The 25703-nt window shown below is 38.2% G+C and overlaps 1 protein-coding gene across 5 annotated transcripts in view; it reads right to left on the bottom strand.

Annotated features, from left to right (window-relative positions):
* Positions 1-537: 537 nt before the first annotated feature.
* lyst (lysosomal trafficking regulator) overlaps positions 538-25703 on the bottom strand; it is a 121752-nt gene continuing 96586 nt past the window's right edge. For 3 of the 5 annotated variants that reach the window (XM_062995816.1, XM_062995819.1, XM_062995817.1), the window contains 22 exons: positions 24982-25191; positions 22404-22580; positions 21435-21511; positions 21116-21304; positions 19124-19269; positions 18882-18978; positions 18675-18736; positions 18523-18578; positions 18282-18437; positions 16359-16603; positions 16124-16190; positions 15858-16014; positions 15259-15399; positions 13221-13438; positions 12626-12856; positions 9207-9396; positions 8215-8525; positions 7326-7465; positions 6779-6876; positions 4694-4850; positions 4377-4448; positions 538-2270 (listed from right to left, as the gene is read on the bottom strand). In XM_062995816.1, the coding sequence (XP_062851886.1) occupies positions 2132-2270; positions 4377-4448; positions 4694-4850; positions 6779-6876; positions 7326-7465; positions 8215-8525; positions 9207-9396; positions 12626-12856; positions 13221-13438; positions 15259-15399; positions 15858-16014; positions 16124-16190; positions 16359-16603; positions 18282-18437; positions 18523-18578; positions 18675-18736; positions 18882-18978; positions 19124-19269; positions 21116-21304; positions 21435-21511; positions 22404-22580; positions 24982-25191 (3336 nt within the window). In that variant the 3' untranslated portion in view covers positions 538-2131. The remainder of the gene's footprint in view (positions 2271-4376; positions 4449-4693; positions 4851-6778; positions 6877-7325; positions 7466-8214; positions 8526-9206; positions 9397-12625; positions 12857-13220; positions 13439-15258; positions 15400-15857; positions 16015-16123; positions 16191-16358; positions 16604-18281; positions 18438-18522; positions 18579-18674; positions 18737-18881; positions 18979-19123; positions 19270-21115; positions 21305-21434; positions 21512-22403; positions 22581-24981; positions 25192-25703) is intronic. The other 2 variants (XM_062995818.1, XM_062995820.1) reach the window with 1 other exon arrangement.

Genomic DNA, 25703 nt, shown 5'->3' with positions numbered 1-25703 from the left:
AAATATCCAGCTACTCTAAAATACTACATAATTCACTTTTTTTTTAAAAGACTTCATTTAAAGTTAGAAGAGTTATAAATCTTTATTTTCCTTAGAGGGTTAAATATTTCCAGTTGCAACTGTATTAAAGTGCTTCTTATGTGTATATTTACATTATTGGTAAAATGTTTGAGAACACCCCCATTTTACTGTTTTTTAGGGCACGCCTCTTTTTATTTTGCCATCTTTGCAACTGCTTTTTTACTGCACACTTTTAAATATACACTTAAGAGTTATAATGGTTCATCTCTCTTCTTTGGTCTTCTCGTCATTAAAATAGCAATATACTATTTCATGCAGTGCAATATTGTCAAAGTACAACATACGTTTTTAATCAATGACTCACCTGTACAGCCGTTTTGTTATAAAACTGACATTATTTTTTTCAGTTTTTGGTAACATAAACTTTAAGTTAATTTGCTAGAACCACTTTTCTAAATAAATATTAATTGAGAGGTACCACCATTGGTTTGTGTCTCCCAAGAATGCCACACAAGATTCTTAAATATGTTTTTTTTATTTAGGCATATATTCATACTGTGCTGATCACTCTTGTCCATTCACAAATGCCGTTTAAAAATAATTAAATCCAAGGCTCTCTAGGAAAAAGGTTTAAAGAAAAAGGGGAAATTCATGCACATAGAAAACACAAGACTGAAATGACTCTCGAAATAATTTGCACCCATATTTTGCATTGTCTACCTCATTGCTTGCTGCTTTACAACCCACTCGCAGTAATATCAAGTTAATTTAGAGTACCAACACTGTACAAGGAAATACACACATGACAAGTGAAAACAAGAAAGAAAAATAATAACCTAAGGGTGCTGACATTAATAATTAACAACACTAAATACAATAAGATAAGTGTGCTGGAATTAAATAGGCATTTCATGGGTGACATAATGAGGAAATAAAAAGACAGTCATGGATATGAAATAGATAGGTAACTTTCCCTTTGATAAAAATACAATTTGTCCAAGTCTGCAAAACATGCTTTCAAATATCCAAAACAAGTGTCTTGCTGCCATACAACCTTCAAAATGAGAGCTTTTTACAAAGTATACATTTTGGTCTGTGGGTTTACCATAATAATGACTAAAATTACAAAAAAACTCTTTTTAAATGGTTCAGAGTTAAAAGATGGATCCCCTTTCATTCTACTACCATCTGAGTAGATTAAATAAATCTATTCTTTTTGTACCTAAAGATTTCACTTGATTTTTGTCACATGCACAGACATTTTTATTCATTCATCTTTAGTGACTTGTCAGAGTTTAATCCTTGTCGTGGTTACAGTAGGTGTCATTTCCTTGCTAGGCATCACATACACCTACTTACACCTATGGACATTTTAGAATGAATTGGGGTAACAGATGACATGCATACATTTTGATGTGATCCTAAATTAAATGAGACCCAATACAGCACAAATGCATTGCCCTAGACATGATTAATGCATTATTAGTTTCCTCCAAGGAAGCACTTACTTTTAACATATACATTAAGTGGTCCACTGTTGATACATAACTCTCAGTTCAAAGGAGGAAGATATACATAGTAAGAATTACCCTCAGAGTTAAATGCCTTCTGGTTTTAGAGTCAATTTTATTTCTCTGGCTGAAAATACTGAAGTCTACATTCAAAGGACTTTTTACTTCTGAAGTTACTTCAAATGCTGAAGTTACTGAGAACATAGAAAAACAGAATGTTTAAAGCAGTTACACACTAAAAACTGCATTATACAGAGCAAAACTAAACACCACAAATCAAACAGCAGAAAATGACAAAAACATGACAAAATAATACTAAATCATGAGGAAAAAACAGTGGTCAAAGTCCTCTATCGTTTACTTGCAATGTTAAACTGATCTATTTTTTCCTTCAGTTTGTGTATCTACATAGACACTTAGGAGTATTTTATAGCGCATTAGCTATTAGCACACAGTGTGCACTTTTGATGGTGGTGTGAACTCATGCCTTGAGAAATAGAGTTTTGATGTCCAGAGACAGTTGGATGCATGCAGGCTCCTCCTCCTGAGGCAGCAGTTTTTAGAGGTTTTAGGCTGATGGAAGATTGTAGTTTATGGTCTCAGCCTGCTGCATAGCTGCTCAGGAATGAGTAGAACATGGGCAACTTGGTACGCTGCTGATCACGGCGACACCACGCAATGACCATTCCTTCACTGTTTGCAGTGTACAGATGGTGCCCATCACACGAGAATGTGAGACTGAAAGTGAGTAGAGCAGCAGTTATTTAGGAAAACTGAGAAAAATCTCATTGCATAGTAATGTCAGGTGGGGTTGTTAGCAATACTTTTGACCACAGCTGGTAACAGGTGCCCAAACATGCGAAAACATTAGGACCAACAGTCTAATATGCTGTCAAACTTCTGTTCACTGCAAGGTGGATCGTCCAGTGCATCCTAGTGCAAGTTTTTCCACATATAAATGATACATATATGCCTGACCATACACAATCTCAGAGAAAACCAGATTCATCTGCCTCCTTTAATTGCTCTGATGTACGTATATTCCTATGGCCTTTGATCAGTGGGTTTGCATAGGTATGTTGATTGGTCTGTGAATAAATAGTGTTATACAGTGCATGTATTACATGTAACTACCATCAGCCCAACATTAAGTATACCCTAACCAAGATGTGCGCTTTTTGGGGGTGGTCCTAGTGTTTTTGCGTAACAGTGTAAAATGAGCTGATTTTACTGCACCAATTTCAAAGTATGTGGAGCAGTGGTTTCTTTGACAAGAACAAACCGTCAACTTTTACAGAATGAAAATTTGTCCAGATGGTCATATGGAATCTAAAAACAACCATGAATTTGAAACTGCTAAGACACAGGTGACATTCTCTATAGCAATATTAATGTTGGCATGGGTTTAGAGACTGCCACTTAAGTAAAAAAAGCCCTTGCTTTAGGAATTTCCAACTAAAACCTTGAATAAAGTTTGTGGCTGATCGCATAGACAACAAAAAAAACAAAAAAACAAATGAATGCCTTTGTTCTTAAACTGTAGTCTGTAAGCCCATAGTAATCTAAAACTTGCTTGTCTGTGGGCAATGTCACTCAGGTTTCAACGGTTTCTAATTGTCTGAAGACCTCTTTAATACTAATTTTTAAATTGTATCACAACATCCAGATAATGTTTCTCCCTGCACAAGGTGCCATTTTTTGTTTTATGTAATTTGTAATACAAACCCCATTTTCAGAATTTTTATAAAATGTAATAAAAACAAGAATCTGTGATCTGTTAATTTAATATTTTTAACTGACATGTACAAAAATAAAATAACTTTTAATGTTTTGTCTGACCAACTTGACTGTATTTTGTAAATATGAACAAACTTTGAAAACTGTTATGGGGCAAAAAAGAGTGAGAAGTTTATACAATATTTATCAGTCAATAGGTGAAGGTATCATAATTAATTATAAAAGAAGGCTCCACCAAAGGTTTAGTCTTTGCAAGCGAAGATGGTTTAAGGCTCATCACAATGTCCCAGACTTTGTGGGAGAGCTGTCAGGTTATCTGTGCCAAAGACAAAAAGGGCCATCCCGACTGTGTTATCAGCAAGATGTACAAGATATTTTTGAATCAAAGGTATATATTTGGATTTGAGAGATACCATCATGTTTTTGTGGTAAGTCTGGGGTTATATTAGCAGGACAATGTCAGGCCTTATTCTGGACATGCTTTAACAGTGTGACTTCATAGACACAGAGACTGGCTTGCTTGCAGTCCACATCTGCGTCTTATTGGAAATGTACGGCCCATCATGAAGAGGAGAATCAGATGACTGAAATTTGGGTTAAAAAATAACATAAAGTATAATCAGTTCCCAAAAAAAAGTATAATTTGATGTAACATAGTGGTAAGTTTGAGCATATTAGAGGCATCAAATTAAAAGTTTGATTATAATTACATAACACAATTAATCTGGTCAGTAACAAAATGAAAATCTTTTTTTTGTATTTTTCTTAGTTAATAAAATGAAAAATGATCATTTAATTTTAATAATTTAATAGTTAATTTGTGAAAAAATTTATTTGATCACATTTTACAAAATGTTCCTTAATCATGCATCTTCACCATTAAAAGTGTGAAACATAGCAATACAGTAAATGAATTACTGCATATAAAATAAATATAATAGTAATATCCTTTTCAAACAAATTTTTTTGCCAATGACCCATATATGATACATCAACCATTTTGTTCATTTCATTCCAAAAGTATGAGGAATATTATGAAGTTGCCTTTCTTTGTGGCTATACTTTTGGCCATACAGTGTAGAAACACAGAGCATATGTAAATCATACCTTATAATAGGCTTGTTGGACTTGGGGAAGGTTATTTCTCTCACTGGCTTTAGATCCCATGTACTCCAGAGCCTAGTGTGTATGTTTGAGCAGTAAAACAATGAGAAAGTGAATAAAAAGTGTTTCAACTGATAAAACAGATAAAAGGTCAAAAGCCACAGTAAATAACCGAGAAAAGCCACAGTAATTAATCAAGTGATAACCATAAAGTGTTAAAAGTAATGAGCTGCCTGTCTTTCTCAACAAGCAAACACATTGCCAAGAATGACTAAACAAGTTATTTACACAAACAAATGGTTGTAGTGCATAAACTTTACCTCACAACACCGTTCTCTAAGCCACCTGCGATCACATTGACTGACACCCCCTCCGGCTGATTGGAGAAAGCCACTGAGCATATAATCTCTCTGCAGTGGACGTGACCAATCAGATCACCATTCACAGTCCACAATCGCAAATCACTTCCTCCTCCCACTACATACAAGATAAAGCATAAAGCAAGTAAAAAGACTATATTAGTGAAAATCAAGTAATTCTGATCAAGTTTCTTTATATGTCTGTAAGTTTTCATGATTTATGGGATTCATTTAAAGATAATTAGAATAAGGGGTCTGTAGTGTCTAGATCAGAGTATTTAAGTAAAACTCAGTAAGGTCCAGATAGAGAACATGTCCTCAAACATCATAATGTCTAACTTGCATTATGATTTAGTGCCATAAACTGTATATTCAAGGAGCCGAGTAGTCATATTAACATCTTATGTAAAAAAATCAAGTAAAATTCTATATATTTGAACAATATATATTGTTAGTTTGTGCACTGAACTGGATGAATTATAAATGACAAAAACTCAAAATAAATGTTGAATTCTAACTTTACGTAAATATAAGGGCTGCATTTTAAAAGTGAAATAGAATGCTTTAGGCTCAATTTTAGAAAAAGTAAATAAAAAGTGCAGTTAATTTATAATAAAGAAATCTCACGTCTTAACAGCTGAACAGCTTTTAACACCTTTTTTCCCCTTCTCTTCCTCTTGCATTCCTTATCCCCACTTCATAGATATTGTCATGATTACAGTAAGACAGTAATCAGAGCCTAAGGCTGCATTTACATTATGCCCAACAAAACTTATATTATAACTTTTTATTATTATACTTCCTAACTTAACAGCCATTGTTGCTTTCTCTATCCTTTACAACTTGACATGCCCAAGGGTGATGCCACAGTTCACACTGAAACCCTAGTATTCTTTGGTTCCAGCTGCGAACAAATGGGTTTTTTTGGGTGGAAAAGGGCTGAACCAGTTCAAAATCAAGTTCGCAAAACGGAACGGAGTCCACGTCTACTGAAAAAGGCTAATTGTTTCCAAAAACCTGAACTTTACATTAGAACCCTGGCATTATGAGAAGACAATACACCATGGTGACTAGTGAGCTGTGAAACAAGAAAACCAGGTTTGTATTTTAGATAACACTAAACTGTTACTTATTTGCTTTCTTATTAAACATTCACTGTGTTACCTAGTAAGAATGAGCTGTCTTTTTCTTGTTTACATAGTATCTGCATGGTATTTGACAAAGGACAACCATCAGGGCCCTCTAAGTCCCCAGAGAGGGCCTAAGATATTTTAAAAAATATACAATATACTGTATATATTATAGTATAATAAGTGTTCAGTTCTAATCTTAATTTAAACATTAAGCATTTAAACAACTACAGATCTATGCAAATAAACCTTCATAGCTGCCTATTTGGTTTTTGTTGAATGTAAAGGGTTAAATCAAAGAAATCCTTTTGTCGCCCTTTGTTGTTGCTGAAAAGAATCTTGCGCTGTGATTGGTGGTGCAGCTACAGATTTTCAGAGGGCCAAGCAATAGAAATTTAAAGAAAGACCAATTTTAAGTGACAGTAAAATTGACCAATCATATCAGCCTAATAAATGGGTGGGCTTTGTTATTGCTAACCTTATGACAAGTTTGCCCACTTTCCCAGCTGCAGCAATTTCTGCCTTCAGCACCACATGGGCATTACTGTCATGTGTTTTGAACTCTGGCCTGAAACAGAACTTGTGTTGTGATTGTTCTTGTATATTGTCATAATTTTTTTTTTTATATTCCTGAAACAACACATAGCTTTAAATTCCTTATTTTAAATAACACAAGCTAAGCTTTTTTATTTCTTGCCATACTTTCGTTTTACAATAAAAACGCTTTTGGCGTTTTTATGATCGTTCATTTGAGGCAAAATGGCAAGTATAAATGTGATTGTGGGTGGGATATATTAGGCAGCAAGTGAACATTTTATCCTAAAAGTTGATGTATTAGAAGCAGGAAAAATGAAGTGGTTTTATATTGATCAGCTGAAAAGCTGAGCTCCTAGTTCTGGAAACTGTATTTACTTACCTGAGTCACACACAGTAGCAATGTCCCCAGTGGTCTCACTTGCTGACACTGCATTTACAGGGCTTTTGTGGCCAGTAAGACTTTGGACATAGCACAACCTAAGAAGACAATACCAATTACTCAGCAGGTTCATATTTTACCTATTAGACAAATCCAAATAGAATTTACTTTTTTATTGCAACGGATCTCAGCATTTGGGTCAGGACATCGGCTTGGGATGCAGACAGGGAATTTTTACAAATAGATAGTATGACGTTTTGGGCATTTTAGCAGGCCATAATTTTATTAGTCTAGGATATTTATTTTATATGAAACACCTCCTACAGTCACGTAAATACTGGCTACATTACCACAACTAATTACATACTTTAATCTGAAAGTGATATGAGAAAATGGCACATATTACAGTAAGGGTAAGGACTAAGACAAAAAACTTTGAAAACGCCTGGCCTTCGCTTGGGCACAATTAATAAACATCTCAGTACTACTGTTTATTACTACCTGCAAGCACTAGGAATGACCATAATAAATATGCATGCAAACACACCGATTGAGATCCCAGAGAATGCAGGTTCCATCTCGGCTGACGCTTATTAGAATGCTGTAAGGTTTGCAGACAAACAGGCCTGTGACCTCTTCTGTGTGCCCATACAAGTAAACTTGAGACTCTACCTCCATCTCAGAGGACTAGAGAGAAAGAGAAAGAGAAAATGAGAGAGAGGGCAAGAAAAACTAATAAAGTACGACAGAGAAAACAGGAGTCATTAAAAGGTCATAAGTTTAAACAAATTTTAAAAGGATAATAAGCCAATATGAAAATTCTTGACACTATTTTTTATTTAACCAAGCAACTAAAAGTAACAGTAATCCTTTTTAAATGAGTATCAGTAAATAAAAAGCAGTGGAGAAGTAAAAAGTAACAATGAGAGGAAAAAGAATCAGAATACTTTATTGATCCCAGAGGGAAATTGCAGTTATAGCACCCATTTATGTAGAAAGAATAAACACTCTACTAGCTTAAAACAAAGAAAAAAGAAGAAGAAAAATTTGCAAATTGAAGTTGAAAAGTTATTTACACATAATTAAATAATTAAAATGCTTACTTTATTATTATTGCACATATAAATACTGAATATTGCACAGATGAACCAGTGTCACACATAAAGGGAGGAATTATAGAGTTTGATGGTCACAGGTAGAAAAGACTTCCTGTGGCGCTCTGTGGTGCATTTTGGTAGAAAAGTGCAAAGTGTGATTGGCCAAATGGCAATACGTCTCTCTCCTGTCGTAACCTCAGTTACAAAAAATGTGTTTCTAAAGCAACGCAAAATGAAGAATAAGGCCACTCCAAACTCAGTGTGCATATGTGTGTGATTAGAGAGTGGGTGAATATGTGGGGGTGGAAGCAAGAGAGTCATGTTGCTCTGGTAACCTACCACAAAGCGATTGCTGTAGGCGGTGATCACTCCACATTTACTGCCCATAAACAGCTGACAACCATCAGGCACCCAGGCACAACTAGTCACCTGAAAGAAAGTATTCAGAGTACGTTTAGGGAAATCAAATATAGCAACAGAAGAAACAGAAGGAAATTCACAGCTAGGACACACCTGGTGAAGTGGAGAACACTGGATAAAGTTGATTGGTGGCTCACTCTGCTTGCTCTTTAACCGCAAAGTGTTATCATTGTAGCCCCAACTAAGAATGGCCGACCACTGAATGTCAGTGCTGTGCATGCTCCTCACACCTGCAAAACAGTGGGTTGTCTGCTAGGATTAATATTTCCTGAGAAAATACATTTCAACACTATGCTTTTCTTTTTTATGTATTCATTAAACTTTTAATTTGATTTACTTTACTGTCAATATAGTTGTTTTCACTTCCTGATTTCAACTCTTTTGGCACTTGCACCACCGCAGCCCTGACTGGGGAGAGCCAAAGACAACACGTGCACTGACATGCCTGCTCCGACACACGTGCAGTTGCCCGGCACTTTTTTTTTAGGAGCTATGCACTTTGTGAATCCAAGCAATGAGGAACCCTGTTTACTTCCCTCCCACAGCCAGGGCCAGCTGTGCTTTTCAAATGCTTTCAGATGATTAAGTGACATCAGCAAGTTGGGTTTTAGAAAAGCCTGTAATAAATCTCACTGTTGCAGCCAGTTCAGTAAAACTTCTTGGTATCAGACAAGCGATCCAGTCACTAGAGCAAGTCTGAGAATTTTTATAGAGATCATAGATGACCATAAGCCGGCATATGGCCCTTTTTATTCATAAATAAAAATGAGCCAGTGTTTCCCATTGTGCTACTGGTGAGAAACCAACTAATTTCTTTGTAAAGATGTACAAATTTGGACACTGACCTGGTAATATTCTACACAGTACAATAAAATTGTGTCTGTCATGTGTGAGTCTGCAGGTTCCCTCACCTTGCTCCTTGCTGTAGATCATCATGAGGCAGAATTTGGAGGAGAGGCCACAAATGGCACGGGTAGGCAGAGCAAGCAGTGAGCCAAAGCGTTCTCCATGAGGTTGGCTGAAACACACCACTGGATCCGGGGCACTCGGTGAGCCAACATACTCACCCCATTTTAAGCCCTTAATCCATGGCAGAGGACTCTTAAAAAATTAAATGGAGGTTTAAAAACACAAAATAGTAGACAGAAAAAGATCCCTTAATCTTAGTAAAAAAAATGCTACCCTAAGCGTAGCTAAATGTACATTTAGAAAATATATATGATCTTTCCTCAACTACCAAACAAAATATTGAGCAATAATACAGAGATATAAAAGTACAGTCTCATAGTCTCATGCAATAGTTTGGACACCCCTGTTTTGCTGATTTTCGATGTAAGAATAAGTTAATACTTTAGAAAACCAACTTAAATTTAAGTCCTATTACAAAGTTGGGACATTTTGTATATTGCAACAAAAACAAGAATCTTTGATTTAATTCGTAATTCTTTGGAACATGGCTGACAAATTTGACAGTATTTTGTAAAAATAAACAAATTTGACGTCTGCAACAAGAGAGAAAGAACGAAAATTTTATGAAATATTCAATTTAGGCGCTCAGGTGGCGCAGCGGTAAAAACACACGCTGTTTACCAGAGCTGAGATCTCGAATACATCGTATCGAATCTCGGCTCTGCCTGCCGGCTGAGGCTGAGCAGCCACATGAACAACAATTGGCCTGTTGTTCAGATAGGGGCGGGATTAACCCGGATGAGGACTCTCTCTCAGACTAGTGCGATTACGACCTCTGCTGGCTGGTTGGTGGCACCTGCACGGAGATGGGAAAGGAGTGCGGTAGAGGGTGTGGCTCTCCATACACAGCGCTGTACTGCACTGCACTCGTCAAGTGTAGGTGATAAGATGTTCGATTGCTGTGCACGTGTTGTAGGGGGTGTGGAGCAGCCTCGCCCTCCCCAATTAGGAGCAGGGACCAGCATTAAGTGAGAGGATGATTGGCGGGCAGAAATTTGATGCGCTAAAGTCAGAGAAAAATGGGGGGAAAAAAATATTCAATTTACAGTTTAAGCTGGTAACAGGTGAAGGTATCATGATTGGTTAAAAAGGAAGGATCCAAAAAAGACTCTTTGCAACCAAAATGGTTTAATATTTTGTGCCAAACTTTGTGGGAAAATTGCTTGTCAGAACATTTCTCAATGCAAGATCACAAATAAAGTAGGTCTTTCTTCAAACACTAAACATAAAAAAAAGATTTAGGTAATCAGAAAAAATCTTAGTCCATGTACAGCAAGGCTGGAAACCACTGTTATATGTGTAAACTTTGAGCTCTTAGACAGCAGTGCATGGGAAACCGTCCTGTAAGCCGTAGCCTAGTGGTTAAGGTACTGGACTAGTAATCAGAAGGTCACTGGTTTAAGCCCCACCACTGCCAGTTTGCTGCTGTTGGGCCCCTGAGCAAGGCCCTTAACCCTCAATTGCTCAGACTGTATACTGTAATGTAAGTGGCTTTGGATAAAGGCGTCTGATAAATGCCAAAAATGTAAAAATAAGACCCATATGAGTACTTAGAAAATGGGTGACATGGGTGTAAGGAGTGTAATACAAATGTTATAGCTATATCATCAAGCTCTATCTGTTATACATGCTGCATGATTAGTTAGCTACATTTTGTAGGAAACTGAATGTCATTTATATAGGTATATAAATATTACTTAATGTAAATCATTTTACAAAAAGATTGTAAGCACATGCTGTTAGCTATTAAATAAATTACATAGCTCAGTTAGGTAAAGACAGAAATACACAACTTTTTTTTAACTTCACTGCACTGTTACTTTTTTGTAATTGTTTTCTGCATGTTTATGTAAAGCAAACTGTCTTTGTTCATGTATGTTCATTTAAACATATAAGTGGGCAGCACAGTGGCTAGCACTATCGCCTCACAGCAAGATGGTCCTGGGTTCGATCCCCAGGTGGGGCGGTCCGGGTCCTTTCTGTGTGGAGTTTGCATGTTCTCCCAGTGTCTGTGTGGGTTTCCTCCAGGACCGCTGTTTCCTCCCACAGTCCAAAGACATGCAAGTGAGGTGAATTGGAGATACAAAATTGTACATGACTGTGTTTGACATTAAAACTTGTGAACTGATGAATCTGTGTAATGAATAACTACCATTTCTGTCATGAATGTAACCAAAGTATGTAAAACATGACGTTAAAAATCATAATTTAAGTTTAAGTTAATTTATATATGTTCATTAAAAAATAGAATAGAACGCCCTTGTTTGTCTTATGTACATATACAGGTGTACAGTACACTGGAATTCTTTCTTCGCAGATCCCAGTTTATATCCCATGTATATATAAATATAAATATAAATATATATATATATATATACATATATATATATATATATATATACTGTATATATACAGTATATATATCCAAAAAACATAAAACCACGGCTGCCCAAATCACGGCAGAATTAAATGTGCACCTCAACTCTCCTGTTTCCACCAGAACTGTCCGTCGGGAGCTCCACAGGGTCAATATACACGGCCGGGCTGCTATAGCCAAACCTTTGGTCACTCGTGCCAATGCCAAACGTCGGTTTCAATGGTGCAAGGAGCGCAAATCTTGGGCTGTGGACAATGTGAAACATGTATTGTTCTCTGATGAGTCCACCTTTACTGTTTTCCCCACATCCGGGAGAGTTACGGTGTGGAGAAGCCCCAAAGAAGCGTACCACCCAGACTGTTGCATGCCCAGAGTGAAGCATGGGGGTGGATCAGTGATGGTTTGGGCTGCCATATCATGGCATTCCCTTGGCCCAATACTTGTGCTAGATGGGCGCGTCACTGCCAAGGACTACCGAACCATTCTGGAGGACCATGTGCATCCAATGGTTCAAACATTGTATCCTGAAGGCGGTGCCGTGTATCAGGATGACAATGCACCAATACACACAGCAAGACTGGTGAAAGATTGGTTTGATGAACATGAAAGTGAAGTTGAACATCTCCCATGGCCTGCACAGTCACCAGATCTAAATATTATTGAGCCACTTTGGGGTGTTTTGGAGAAGCGCGTCAGGAAACGTTTTCCTCCACCAGCATCACGTAGTGACCTGGCCACTATCCTGCAAGAAGAATGGCTTAAAATCCCTCTGACCACTGTGCAGGACTTGTATATGTCATTTCCAAGACGAATTGACGCTGTATTGGCCGCAAAAGGAGGCCCTACACCATACTAATAAATTATTGTGGTCTAAAACCAGGTGTTTCAGTTTCATTGTCCAACCCCTGTATATATATATATATATATATATATATTTATATATATGGTACAAATATATCAGAGACAGAGTGGGTTTAGACTCACCGGGTGGACAACGTCTTTGTTCTGATCACGGCTTTCCCTGAAGGCCAGCTGCACCAGTAGACCCATGGCAGCAGGCAACTCTCCCTCCATCATAAGTTTGGGCCCAGCACGACTTATATGTAAAGTGTGAAACAGCTGCCTGGGCGTCTGGCCATACGTCTTGATCATAGTCTCCAAGGCTCGTCGCTGTACAGGATCTTCCACTGCTGAGACGTCCATACCAAAGTATGTCTACAGAAACAATTTTTTGTACATTTCTTTTTAAAACAAAAATGCATTCAAGAGTTTTACAACTGCATTTACAACTGCACTCCTTAAAAAATAAGACAAGTGAGAGTACAGCTTAAACTGCATAGAAGAGTAGTGAACTGATCACACTGAAAATTTTTCCTAATATTAATTTTTAATAAACAATATCATTTTAATAATATTAACAACAACAATTACAACAATAACTATTATATAGATTCTCTCACAGGCTAAAAACTCGAAAAAGGCAAAAAAGAACATTAATGGTACATAACCATATAACATTTCCATAGTATCTAAATTTTTTAATTTGTAAAGCAGAAAAAATAATTTTGGTACAACAAACCGCTGGATGAAAGACATTGATGGCCTGGATAGCAGGCTTGCCCTTTTGCTTGAGACCAAAGACCAGATCTATCCACTGACAGAGTGTTTGAGACACCTGATCAGACTCAAGAGCCTGTCTGTGAATTAATATGAAGAGCCGTGGGTCATTCCTTGCCCATGGAGGCAGATTAACATGGTTCACCCTCTCACCATTTTGCCGAACCCCAAAGTCAAAACCTGGCAAGAAAAACATATGCTTAACACACACACACACACACAAACACACACATACACATATATATACAGTATATATACAGGGGTTGGACAAAATAACTGAAACACCTGTCATTTTAGTGTGGGAGGTTTCATGGCTAAATTGGACCAGTCTGGTGGCCAATCTTCATTAATTGCACATTGCACCAGTAAGAGCAGAGTGTGAAGGTTCAATTAGCAGGGTAACAGCACAGTTTTGCTCAAAATATTGCAATGCACACAACATTATGGGTGACATACCAGAGTTCAAAAGAGGACAAATTGTTGGTGCACGTCTTGCTGGCACATCTGTGACCAAGACAGCAAGTCTTTGTGATGTATCAAGAGCCACGGTATCCAGGGTAATGTCAGCATACCACCAAGAAGGACAAACCACATCCAACAGGATTAACTGTGGACGCAAGAGGAAGCTGTCTGAAAGGGATGTTCGGGTGCTTACCCGGATTGTATCCAAAAAAAATAAAACCACGGCTGCCCAAATCACGGCAGAATTAAATGTGCACCTCAACTCTCCTGTTTCCACCAGAACTGTCCGTCGGGAGCTCCACAGGGTCAATATACACGGCCGGGCTGCTATAGCCAAACCTTTGGTCACTCGTGCCAATGCCAAACGTCGGTTTCAATGGTGCAAGGAGCGCAAATCTTGGGCTGTGGACAATGTGAAACATGTATTGTTCTCTGATGAGTCCACCTTTACTGTTTTCCCCACATCCGGGAGAGTTACGGTGTGGAGAAGCCCCAAAGAAGCGTACCACCCAGACTGGTGCATGCCCAGAGTGAAGCATGGGGGTGGATCAGTGATGGTTTGGGCTGCCATATCATGGCATTCCCTTGGCCCAATACTTGTGCTAGATGGGCGCGTCACTGCCAAGGACTACCGAACCATTCTGGAGGACCATGTGCATCCAATGGCGGTGCCGTGTATCAGGATGACAATGCACCAATACACACAGCAAGACTGGTGAAAGATTGGTTTGATGAACATGAAAGTGAAGTTGAACATCTCCCATGGCCTGCACAGTCACCAGATCTAAATATTATTGAGCCACTTTGGGGTGTTTTGGAGAAGCGAGTCAGGAAACGTTTTCCTCCACCAGCATCACGTAGTGACCTGGCCACTATCCTGCAAGAAGAATGGCTTAAAATCCCTCTGACCACTGTGCAGGACTTGTATATGTCATTTCCAAGATGAATTGACGCTGTATTGGCCGCAAAAGGAGGCCCTACACCATACTAATAAATTATTGTGGTCTAAAACCAGGTGTTTCAGTTATTTTGTCCAACCCCTGTGTATATATATATATATATATATATATATATATATATATATATATAAGAGGTGTAATATTCTGTCATTTTCAACCTTCTGGTGATTTTTGTTAATAAAATACAGAAATAATTTGACAAACTATTCCACTACTGCAGTTAACTATTGAAGTTTATCGAAACTTGTGTTTGCAGTGTCTAATTTGGATTGGATGTGTGATTTTAATATTTGTCTACATTACCATTTAGGTACAAGTAATTTTTTGTTTACCCTTATTTTAGCTTAAATAAAAATATAGAAATTTAGTAAAAAGACAGTAACAATGCTGAACAATCAAGCAACTTATTGTATTAGCTACATTATGGGGTTGCTTACAGGGGTTCATATGGTGTTTAAATAATTGGTTAATTGGTTAACATGAGAAACAACGAGACAATGAATTAGGAGGCTGCAGATACACCATGCAGATGTTTGTGGTTGAGACAGTGCAAAAAAAAGAAAAAGAAAAACTAAATACCTTCTCTGTTTACCAAGAACTCAGGCAGGTAAAAAAACTCTGGAATGAGCTCCTTAACGTCAGTCATGGACTCATAAGACGAGAGTCTCCATGTCGTGTTCATGGAGTGGAAAGTTCGGTCAGGAATATCAAAGCTTTGGTCTATGGGATCAGAGAGATAGGTACAATAATGTCTGAACAAAGGAAGGCAAGTAGAAAGGAAAATGGAACAACATATGATTAAAACAGCCTAATACTTGACACTACAGGAAACCTTTGCTACTTCAAAACAGTCTTTAAAGCAGTGGCCTGTTTAAAGGCCCAGCTACTTATATGCAAGCCCTGTTCAACACTAATATTAAATGCTAATTATTAGTACTAATTGCCGTTTCCTCCCACAGTCCAAAGACATGCAAGTGAGGTGAATTGGAGATACAAAATTGTCCATAATTGTGTTTGAGATTAAACTTGTGAACTGATGAATCTTGTGTAACGAGTAGGTACCGTGTCTGTCATGAATGTAACCAAAGAGTGTAAAACATGACGTTAAAATCCTAATAAACAAACAAACAACACTGACACAACACTCTCAGGTTAAGGACATTAGAGCGTTAGATTACCTTGATAGGCGAGAAACATTTTGGTGAAGGGAGGCATCCTGACTAGGAAGTGCAAGACAGTACCACTGTTCGAGTAGTGGGACCCATAGTGGTAAGGTTGTACAGGGGGCATAGGATCATCCTCACAGGCACCCTTTTTATACTCCTCTTCCAAATACTACAAATCCAGATTAATTGATGTCAGTTTTGAAGTATTGTTTTATGAATAATAAAAATAAAACCATTATTAAAAAGAAGAATTAACCAAGAAATAGCCAAAGCAGTACCCTGTAGTTGTCCACATATCTGTCTTCCTTCTCTTTTGACTGTACTGCAATGGGTTTGCTTAGATTTCTAAAAAATATCAAAGAAAATCTTAGACATAAAGCTGTAAAACACTTTCTGAAAAGTAGAATGTCTAAACTTTTTCATAGTTATTTAATGTATTACAATCAAAACAAAATAAATTAAATACTTGATTAAATGATCAGGTATTTTTTAAATCTCAAAGTAATGGATCACCTGTATATAGATGAGTCCTGAAGATCCAGTGTCTCACTTACATAGTCTCTCAGGATGAAAGGAAATACTGGGTATTGCATCAAGTCATTGAAAGAGCGTCCTGCATGCTTGTTGAGATGTGTGAGGTACTCAAAGTTAGTAATCTGACTGGAACTCCATAGATGAGTGAGTGCATTTATATTGTCGTACTCTAACAGGTTGGGCAGTTCGGATGTAAGGATGTTGTGATAGACATCATCACGAACCTAAGACACAGAAGGGAAAATGAATAGTGGAAAGAAGAAGAATAAACTTGTGGTTGTATCCCCAGGTTTTGGCCTTTTTTGTTTTACAGGTTTTTACAAGTTTTTGTTCACTTTTTTATGATTTAAAAATCCTACACTAAATAGACCAAAAAAGAAAATAAACAATTAATTTAAACACTGTAGCGAATGGGGTGACAAAAAAATCCCACATTAAGAAATAATTATTTTACATGAAATCATGTGTGCCACAATTATTGGCACCCCTGATGTTAATACTTTGTACAACCCCCTTTTGCCAACAAGACAGCACTTACTCTTCTCCTATAACAATTCACAAGATGGGAGAATACAGAGAGAGGGATCTTCGACCATTCCTCTTTGCACAATCTCTCTAAATCGTCCAGAGTCCTGGGTCCTCTCCTATGCACTCTCCTCTTCGGCTCACCCCACAGGTTTTCAATTGGGTTGAGGTCTGGGGACTGAGATGGCCATGGGAGGAGCTTGATTTTGTGTCTGGTGAACCATTTTTGTGTAGATTTAGCCACATGTTTAGGGTCATTATCTTGCTGAAAGACCCAGTGACGACCCATCTTCAGCTTTCGGGCAGAGGCCACCAGATTTTGATTTAAAATGTCCTGGTATTTCAAAGAGTTCATGATGCCATGCACCCTAACAAGGTTCCCGGGGCCTTTGGAAGAGAAACAGGCCCACAGCATCACCGATCCTCCCCCATACTTTACAGTGGGCATGAGGTGCTTTTCCGCATACTCATCTTTTGTGTTACACCAGACCCACTTAGTGTTTGTTGCCAAAAAGCTCTATCGTGGTCTCATCTGACCAAAACACACGGTCCCAGTTGAAGTCCCAGTACCGCTTAGCGAAGTCCAGACGTTTACGTTTATGCTTGTAAGTAAGAAAAGGCTTTTTCCGTGCATGCCTCCCAAACAGCTTGTTGGCATGTAGATAGCGCCTGATGGTTGTTATGGAGACTTTGTGACCCCAAGATTCTACTCTTTGATGCAATTCTCTAACAGTGAGCTTTGGAGAACTTTTTACTTCTCTTACCATCCTCCTCACTGTTCGTGGTGGCAAGATAAACTTGCGTCCTCGTCCAGGCTTGTTTGCCACTGTTCCAGTTGTTTTAAAATCCTTGATGATTCCTCTGACTGTAGATATGGGCAGGTGTAGGCGAGTGGCTATTTTCTTGTAGCCATTGCCTGACTTATGAAGGTCGACACACATCTGCCTTACTTGAATGGTGTGTTCTCTTGCCTTTCCCATGTTGAAGAGTGGATAAGAGAAATGGGCCTCTGTGTCACATCATATTTATACCCCAGGGAAACAGGAAGTGATGAATTACTAATTAAAGGTTCCTAGATACTGTGATCAACTTTATGAACTACAGTAGAAATGACAGAAATGCTTCAATTACAATTATTTTCTAGGAATTGTTAGGGGTGCCAATAATTGTGGAACACGTGATTTTATGAAAAATAGTTATTTCTTAGTCAGGGATTTTTTTATTTTCCGTGTGAGATTATGCTTCTGCAATAAATATTGAATTTATTTTAAGGCTTTTAACACATCTTAACCAGGGGTGCCAATAATTGTGGAGGGCGCTGTATAGTAACCCGCAATGCCTTCACGTGTGCTAGCGCTCTAAAGAGATTAGTGCTACCTTTGTGTTGTCGAAGGCCAGAAGTAAAGTTCGGCCATTGGTGAGGAAGATCTCCACAGCATTGTCTCGGAGCTGCCACCAGCGCTTGTGCACTTCCTTAATCTCCTCATAGGTCCAACAGAATGAGGCAGGATCTGTCTCTCCATGAGGACTTCGCTAAAAAGTTTTTTTGTTTAATTAAGTCACTCACATATAGACACACATTTACAAAAACACATCAACATACCATTGTTAAACTAACCTGGCTATCACTAGCCTCAGATACATTGTCCTCCACAAAGTACATCCCTGATTTCCCTGTACACACAAAACATAGCAAACTTGTAGTCAGTGCAGTGTTTTACTTAAAATGTTATTTTTAACTTAAATCTTATTTAAAAACAAACAAATTACCCAGCAACAACTCTCCTGCAGTTTCTCTAGAGGGAGCTACACTTATACACCTCCGTGTGAACCTAAAGTAATTTACAAAACAAAAACAGGACAAGTCGTGCCTGTTAGCTTCCTGTGACAGCAAAATGTGCCACAGTAATTTTTCAAAATGTAACTTTTAGGTAGTGACTAAAAATGCCTTTAAAACAAGAAGGACATTTGCAGGACCTGATTGGCTCACTAGTGGCTTTATCCTTCACGGTGGAAGAAAAGGATGAGTGGGTCTTGTCCTCAAACAGGAAAGCCAGTGGACCTTTGATAGTCTCTGTTCAGGAACCAACAATCAGCAGTTAGATATACCATACATCCTAAAGCCAGTCAAAACTGTATTCTGTAATGCATTCATGTGTTGTTTAATCCTTGTTTATTCCTCTTACTTAAAGAAGTTTTTGTAAAATAATATAGTGTACCTTCTGGTCTACGCCGGTCCTTAAGTAGGTACTTATTAGGGATAGTAAGGTAGCATCGTTGCAGGCGCCTGCGCTCCCTGTTGGGTCCCTCAGTAGAATCCAACTGCCATGATGTTGGGTATGACGACTGGTCATACCATACTGCTCTAAAAACATAAACATACATTTATTACAATTAACAAAAAAGAAAAAGTTTTAACTAAACAAGTTTTAACATTATAATGTTTAAAAGAAACATTAGGTAGACTTTGCTAATTCCCTCCACCGCTGCAGACCCCCACCCATGATCTTGGAGAGCCACAGCCTCTTCTGACATGCATGCAGTCACCAACTGCTTTCTTTCACCTGCCAGAGTCGGGGTTTCATAGAGAGCAGTATCCAAACAATGTCACGCACTACTATCAGTAAATCAATCATCTCTCATGCTGGCACCTCGGCCAGTCGTGGTGGGCTAGTACATTAACTGCAGCATCACACCCAAGCACCTACCAGGTAGTCAAAAGATTACTATTTATGCACATTTTAGCCCAAGTAACTAAACTACAGCCTCTGGAGGGTTAACATTAAGTAGTTCAGTACATACTCCTTTATGCTGCTGCTAAAAAAAGTAAAGCAAACGGGGGGTTCCAGAGCACGGACGAGAATTTGTCTTTGAGACCGTCGCAAAATGTTCTAGGTTTACATTCAACCGTTAAAGTAGGCTTTGCTGTGCACTGTAGCTTCCATTAATTCCATTAATTTGAAAAAGGTCAGTGAAATTAAACAATTTTTCCCATAAATTTAGTAGGGCTCTAATCATAAGCCACATGTGGCAAAAACAAACAAAAATATAAATAAATAAAATACAAATACAAAAGGCTAAGAAATGGTTTTTAAATAAGGTCCAATTCACATCTGCATCATGAATGGCATTGCAACCGAACCTCACACTTTACCTTACAAATGGGAAGCAAACCAGGCCAGCTTGTGCTAAGGTGTCCACATACTTTTGGCCATTTAGTATATTTTCAATGGTACACATTTACTTTCAAACGTCCCCCACCTTGAATAGCAATTTCACAGTCTAAGAAGGCTAAACTGTTGTTGCTTGCATCCTCCCTTGTGAACTTGATGTGTTTGTCCACCGAGTTGATGTGGTCCGTGAAATGTGGTACTTCCTCGGATTTTATTTTAACCCAGGTGTCATCCACATATCTGAACCAATGACTCGGTGGTGTCCCTGAGTAGGACCTTAGTGCCTTCTTTTCCACTTCCTCCATGTACAGGTTTGCAACAATAGGTGAGACTGGGGACCCCATAGCACACCCATGTTTCTGTTTGCAGAACTGTCCTCTGTACGAGAAGTAGGTGGACTGAAGACAGTTCTAGGAGTGTGCACACCTGGTCCGTGGTAAGGGTGGTCCTCTCTGGCGAAACGGATGGCCCAGCATAGAAGATCGACCTCCTCTGGCCAGGACTCCGTGATTTACACCCACCTGCAAGCCAGCGGCCACTCATTTAATGATGAAGATGTGCAGATCCTTGACAGGGAGGAACGCTGGTTTGAACGGGGAGTCAAAGAGGCCATCTATGTGAAGAGGGAACGACCATCCCTGAACCGGGGAGGGGGCCTGAGAGTACATCTCTCACCATCTTACAACACCGTAATAGGAGCTATACCCCAATCATATGTGAAAGACACACATGACCATTGTAATTAATGGTCATTGTGATTTGCATATGGACCTGATCACCGGTTCCATTGTTATGCAATACGTGGTGATCGGTCGTTATGCAAATCGACTGCATATAAGGTTGGGGTATTCACCACCAGCTCAGACTGAAGAAGTCATTCGGATTGAGTGACGAAACGTATCTCTACAACAAACTTGTGTCCAGATGAACTGATTCAACTTTGTGGATTTTAAAAATAGTATTAAACAAATAGAAATAATCAGCACAATGAAATAAAGAACAGTTAAGGTGAATGTCAAGAACCATACAGAGACTTACCTATCATGGGTGAGCTGCTGCACTAACTCTTGCCAATGTCGACTGGCACTCAGGTCAGTCTTGTAAAGGCCTCGGATATGCTGAATAACCTTTTTCCTCTCCATGCCTTGTTTAAGAGACATGTTCTGAGTGATGTCTGCTGCAATTTTGGAGATGTCCTTTGACTTACCATCCAGCCTCTGTATTAGACTGAAGAGAAAATACTGGGTATATGATGACATATTGTAAACAAGTGCAATAAAAAAGGGTGCTAGGTATCTGCAAGAGGGTATGCACCACTTATAGCCTCATAGACTGCATATACAGCAATTTAACTTACATCTTCTGGGCATTGACCAGCTTCTTCTCCCATGCACCTTTACTTGTTCTCACATCTGACTCATATTTAAGTTGCTCCTTAGAGTAATAAAGAAACATTAACACACTTCAGAAACAGCCAGGAAAAGTAGAGAGTTAAAGAGTTACATTGTAACATGATTATAAACATATCATGTTTTGTTCTGAATACGAGTATAGTCGACTGATAATTAATTAATTACTAATACCAAGAATATTCAGATAAACACTGACGGGTTACTTTCTTTAGGAGCACCAGACTAGTACTAGAAAGAGCCAGTCTTATTTTTTGGCATATATTTGATGTCCAATGAACTTAAGTTAATGGGACCAGGTCAAGCTGACAAAGTGCTTTGAGACATGGTACATTATTAAGTCCCCACACCATTACTCCACTACCACCAGCCTGAAACGTTGAAACAAGGCAGGTTGGGTAAATTGATTAAATTATGACCACACCATTAGCATTAGCATGGCTCAGCAAAAATCAAGCTTTATCAAACATTTAGCCAATATTTAACTGGTTAAGCTGTACATGTGCTTACTGCATTCTCAGATTCCTGTTTTTTGGCTGTTGTAGCCAAGCTACCTTGGGGTTCAAATATATGTAATGTTAATACTAATATACATTTCTGATCGCCACTGTTGTAAATAGTGGTAATTCTTGTATCTACTGGCTTCCTAGCTATAGTTTTTCTCCAGCCGTGCTTACCCATTTTCCCACCGTGGCCTATTTCTTTGTATAAAAGTGCAGAGCTAAAGCAGCCACTATTTTATGAAAATACATTGTATAGCATAAGGCAAAATTTTTTATAAAGGAACATTAAAACAGCTGTCACCTAAATTTTTAAGTACCTAACATTGATGGTTAAGGGGTACTAAGGTCTTAAAAGACATTGTCATGTTGTAATTGCTGTTGTAAATATACTTGTAGCTGATTAAAATGTCTAACCTCTTTGATGGCTTTCAGGAGGTCTGGTTTGGGTGGAACGGTGGGAGGTATGCAGCGGTGGCCACACAACTTTAGCGATGTCATAAAGGTGTTAGCAGCAACCTGCTCTTCTTTTGTCAGGCTCTCTTTGTGGTCATGTAGCATCTCATACAGGTACAGAGCTAGCTTCGGACCATGCTATAAAACACAAGTGTATATACACAGCATAATAAAAGGATCCATTAGTTTCTAGGCTGCAAACACTAACCACGTATTACTAATTGTATGTACAGTACATTTAACAGCTACTGGGTCATTTAAAATATACTGTTGTATTCAAAAGTTTCAGCCCTCCTTATCAAATAACAACAAGCCTCTCTAATCATAATATTACACAGTATAATTGCTATTACACAGTATTTAAAAAATAGAAACAAAATTAATTGTAATATCTGCACTCATACAAGCAGTTTTCTTGCTCGACCACCACAGCCCCCCATGACTGCCATTTCTTGTTTTTTTGAGCTGAAAGTGCTTTTGTATTATATAAAACCCTTTTCCTGCTTTGTAAGCATCAGTTAGCTTCACTTTAGATCTGTAGTAATTCTCCTAAAATTTGTAAGCTTTAGCAGAAGCTTTTATCCAAATTAATTTACAATTCTGACTTCGCACAATGCAAAAAATTGAGGGTTAACAACTTTGCTCAGGGGCCCAACAGTGGAAACTTAGCAGAAGTAGGGTTTGAACAGTCCGATCAATAGTCCAGTACCTAAACAGCTAAGCTAAAACTGCACAACAAATGTAGATTTTTACTTAATATTATCTCTTATGCATTATCCACCCCTTTTACATCTAAATTTAAAGCACTCAGCACATGCTTTTAAAGTGATTTCAACGTGTGACTGAATTTAGGTCTGACTTTACAAAGTACATTTTCTAGGTTTTAAGTTAATCAGCTATTAAGTAACTGTGCATCAACATAGTTCATATTTTAAAATAGTCTGCAACAAACATTACACTTACTTTTTTTCACTTGAAAAAAAGTGAAAAAATGAAAAATGAAATTTGGTGAAACTGCTTAAAACTTTGCATGCAATTTTTACATACATATATAGCAGGAAAAAATGGTTCCAATTATAGTTCCATTAATTTAAAAACTAATATGCCATTTGGCTAATAAGGCAATTTATAAGTTTTTAATTTTGTAATTTGTACTTGATTAAACCACTGTGCTTTGGCAGTGTGTTTAAGGGATGCAGATTTGTATTAAATATCTTTCTGTAGCATTCATTTTTCCTTCAATCCTGACTAGACACCCCCTGACTGTCCCTGATGTCAAAAAGCATTCCCATCAAAACAGGATGCCACTGCCACCATAAGTGGGAAAGGAAAAACTAGGTAGTTCACAATTATCGTCACAGTGACCATGTAATCTCTTGTTGTTTGGGACCTGACAGATGCAGTAAGGCTGTAGGTCCTTCAGCTTCTGTACATTGACGGTGGATCATCCTACATTACAAGCTAAACAATGCACACTCGCTATCCACATGACCGTGAAGAAAACAAGATTTGTCAGACCAATCAACTTTCCACTGCTCCAACGTCCTGTTCCTAAGCCTGCATGCCCATTGTATGTGCTTTTGATGGTGGACAGTGGTTAACATGGGCACTCTGATCAGCGACAACACATAGCCATACACTGAAGTGTTTGATGCGCTGGGTGTTGTGACACCTGGTACACCTACAAACGTCTCGGAGAGGTAAACGCTATGTGTGCTTTCTTTCGACGGGTTACACCTGAATTCATTTTGCATTGATGGGTTAGGTCTCTCTCAGTAGGACAATGCACCACCACCACACATGTCTAGAAACGCCAAATTATGGTTAGAGTAACACATATGATTTAGGGGTTTTGCCATTCCCACCTAAGTCACTCGATTTTAACGTCATTAAACATCTAGGATACCATGCAATGTGCTGTGGAACACAGAAATCCTACACCTTGGAATACAACAGAATTGGTAAAAGCATTGTGTTCATTGTCAACAGAATATTTCCACAAGCTTGTGGAGTCCATGCCCCGTCGTATTTCTGCAGTCCTACACTTCCATGGGTGACCTAACAAGTATTAGACTGATGTACCAGTTTTTCTGCCAAGTCAATATTGTGTTGTGACAAAGGGAAAGGTCAGGTGTAACTAAGGAATTTAAAGAGGAACTAGCCACAAAAGAATTAGAAAGAAAAAGCAAAACCCAGAGAGACTCTTGCTGCTCTGGAAATAGCATGGCGGGTAAAGGGTCATGAAGACATTTATATGGGTTATTTACAGTCAGACAAATAAAACCTGCTGCAATCACAGGAAAACTTAAAATTCTCTTTAAAATCTTAAATTCATAATTAATGAATCAAGCTTTTACTAAATACATCAATAATAGTTTTCTGTCAAATAAACTAAATTAATCAACTATTTTAACAGATTTTAAGTATTTTATCATGAACCAAGTTGTATGTGCACATTGCACATTTGTCATTTCTGTTTAAGGTAAATAGAATAAAAATACAAAATAAAGTGATTGTGCTGTAAATCCTTACAGCTTACCTCAAGCCCAGGGCTTAGACTCTCTCTCAGAATGTCGGGATGATTCTGCTCATGAACAAATTCTAGAGCCTCCTTTCTGTCTGCTAGAGAAAGTGCAGGACTGAGCGTATGCACCAGCAGTCGGCCAATCTGGACCCGAAAGGTGTCTCTGCAAGACCATAAGATACGATGCCACTGCTGTCGTGGTGCTCCACTTCGACCTGAATTGGCCTAATTGAGACAAGAACAGTCAGAGATACGGTGTTTATTCGCATATACAAAACCAATTCCTAAAAAGTTGGGACAGAAGGTAAAATGTAAATAAAAACATGCAACAATGTTTTGCTTTTTTTAACCTGTACTCAACTGAAAACAGCAAAAAGACAAAGTTTTATTGTTTAAAATACCAGCTTAACTGTTTAACACACATTGTAATTTTATGGCTACAACATGTTTCAAAACATCATAGGAAAGCAGTATGTATACCATTGTTTAACATTCCTGTTCCTTATAACAATCTCTAATTGCTTGGGAACTGAGAACATCAATTGTTGCAATAATGAAACTGGAGCTGTTCTTTTTCTAAGAAAAGATGTTGTGTACATGTCAGCCTATGCTGCTACAAAATGTGTATGTTCCTTTTTGTATTATTTGTGCCTTCACAGATGTGCAAGTTGCCTATGCCATTGGCACTAACACACCCCTGCACCAGACGTTGGCTTTTAACTTTTCTTTGTTAACAA

Source organism: Trichomycterus rosablanca, chromosome 5, assembly GCF_030014385.1.
Source record: "Trichomycterus rosablanca isolate fTriRos1 chromosome 5, fTriRos1.hap1, whole genome shotgun sequence".
NCBI classification, from domain to species: domain Eukaryota; kingdom Metazoa; phylum Chordata; class Actinopteri; order Siluriformes; family Trichomycteridae; genus Trichomycterus; species Trichomycterus rosablanca.
The sequence above is the reverse complement of the archived record's forward strand: the minus strand, read 5'-3'. Positions and strand labels throughout refer to the sequence as shown.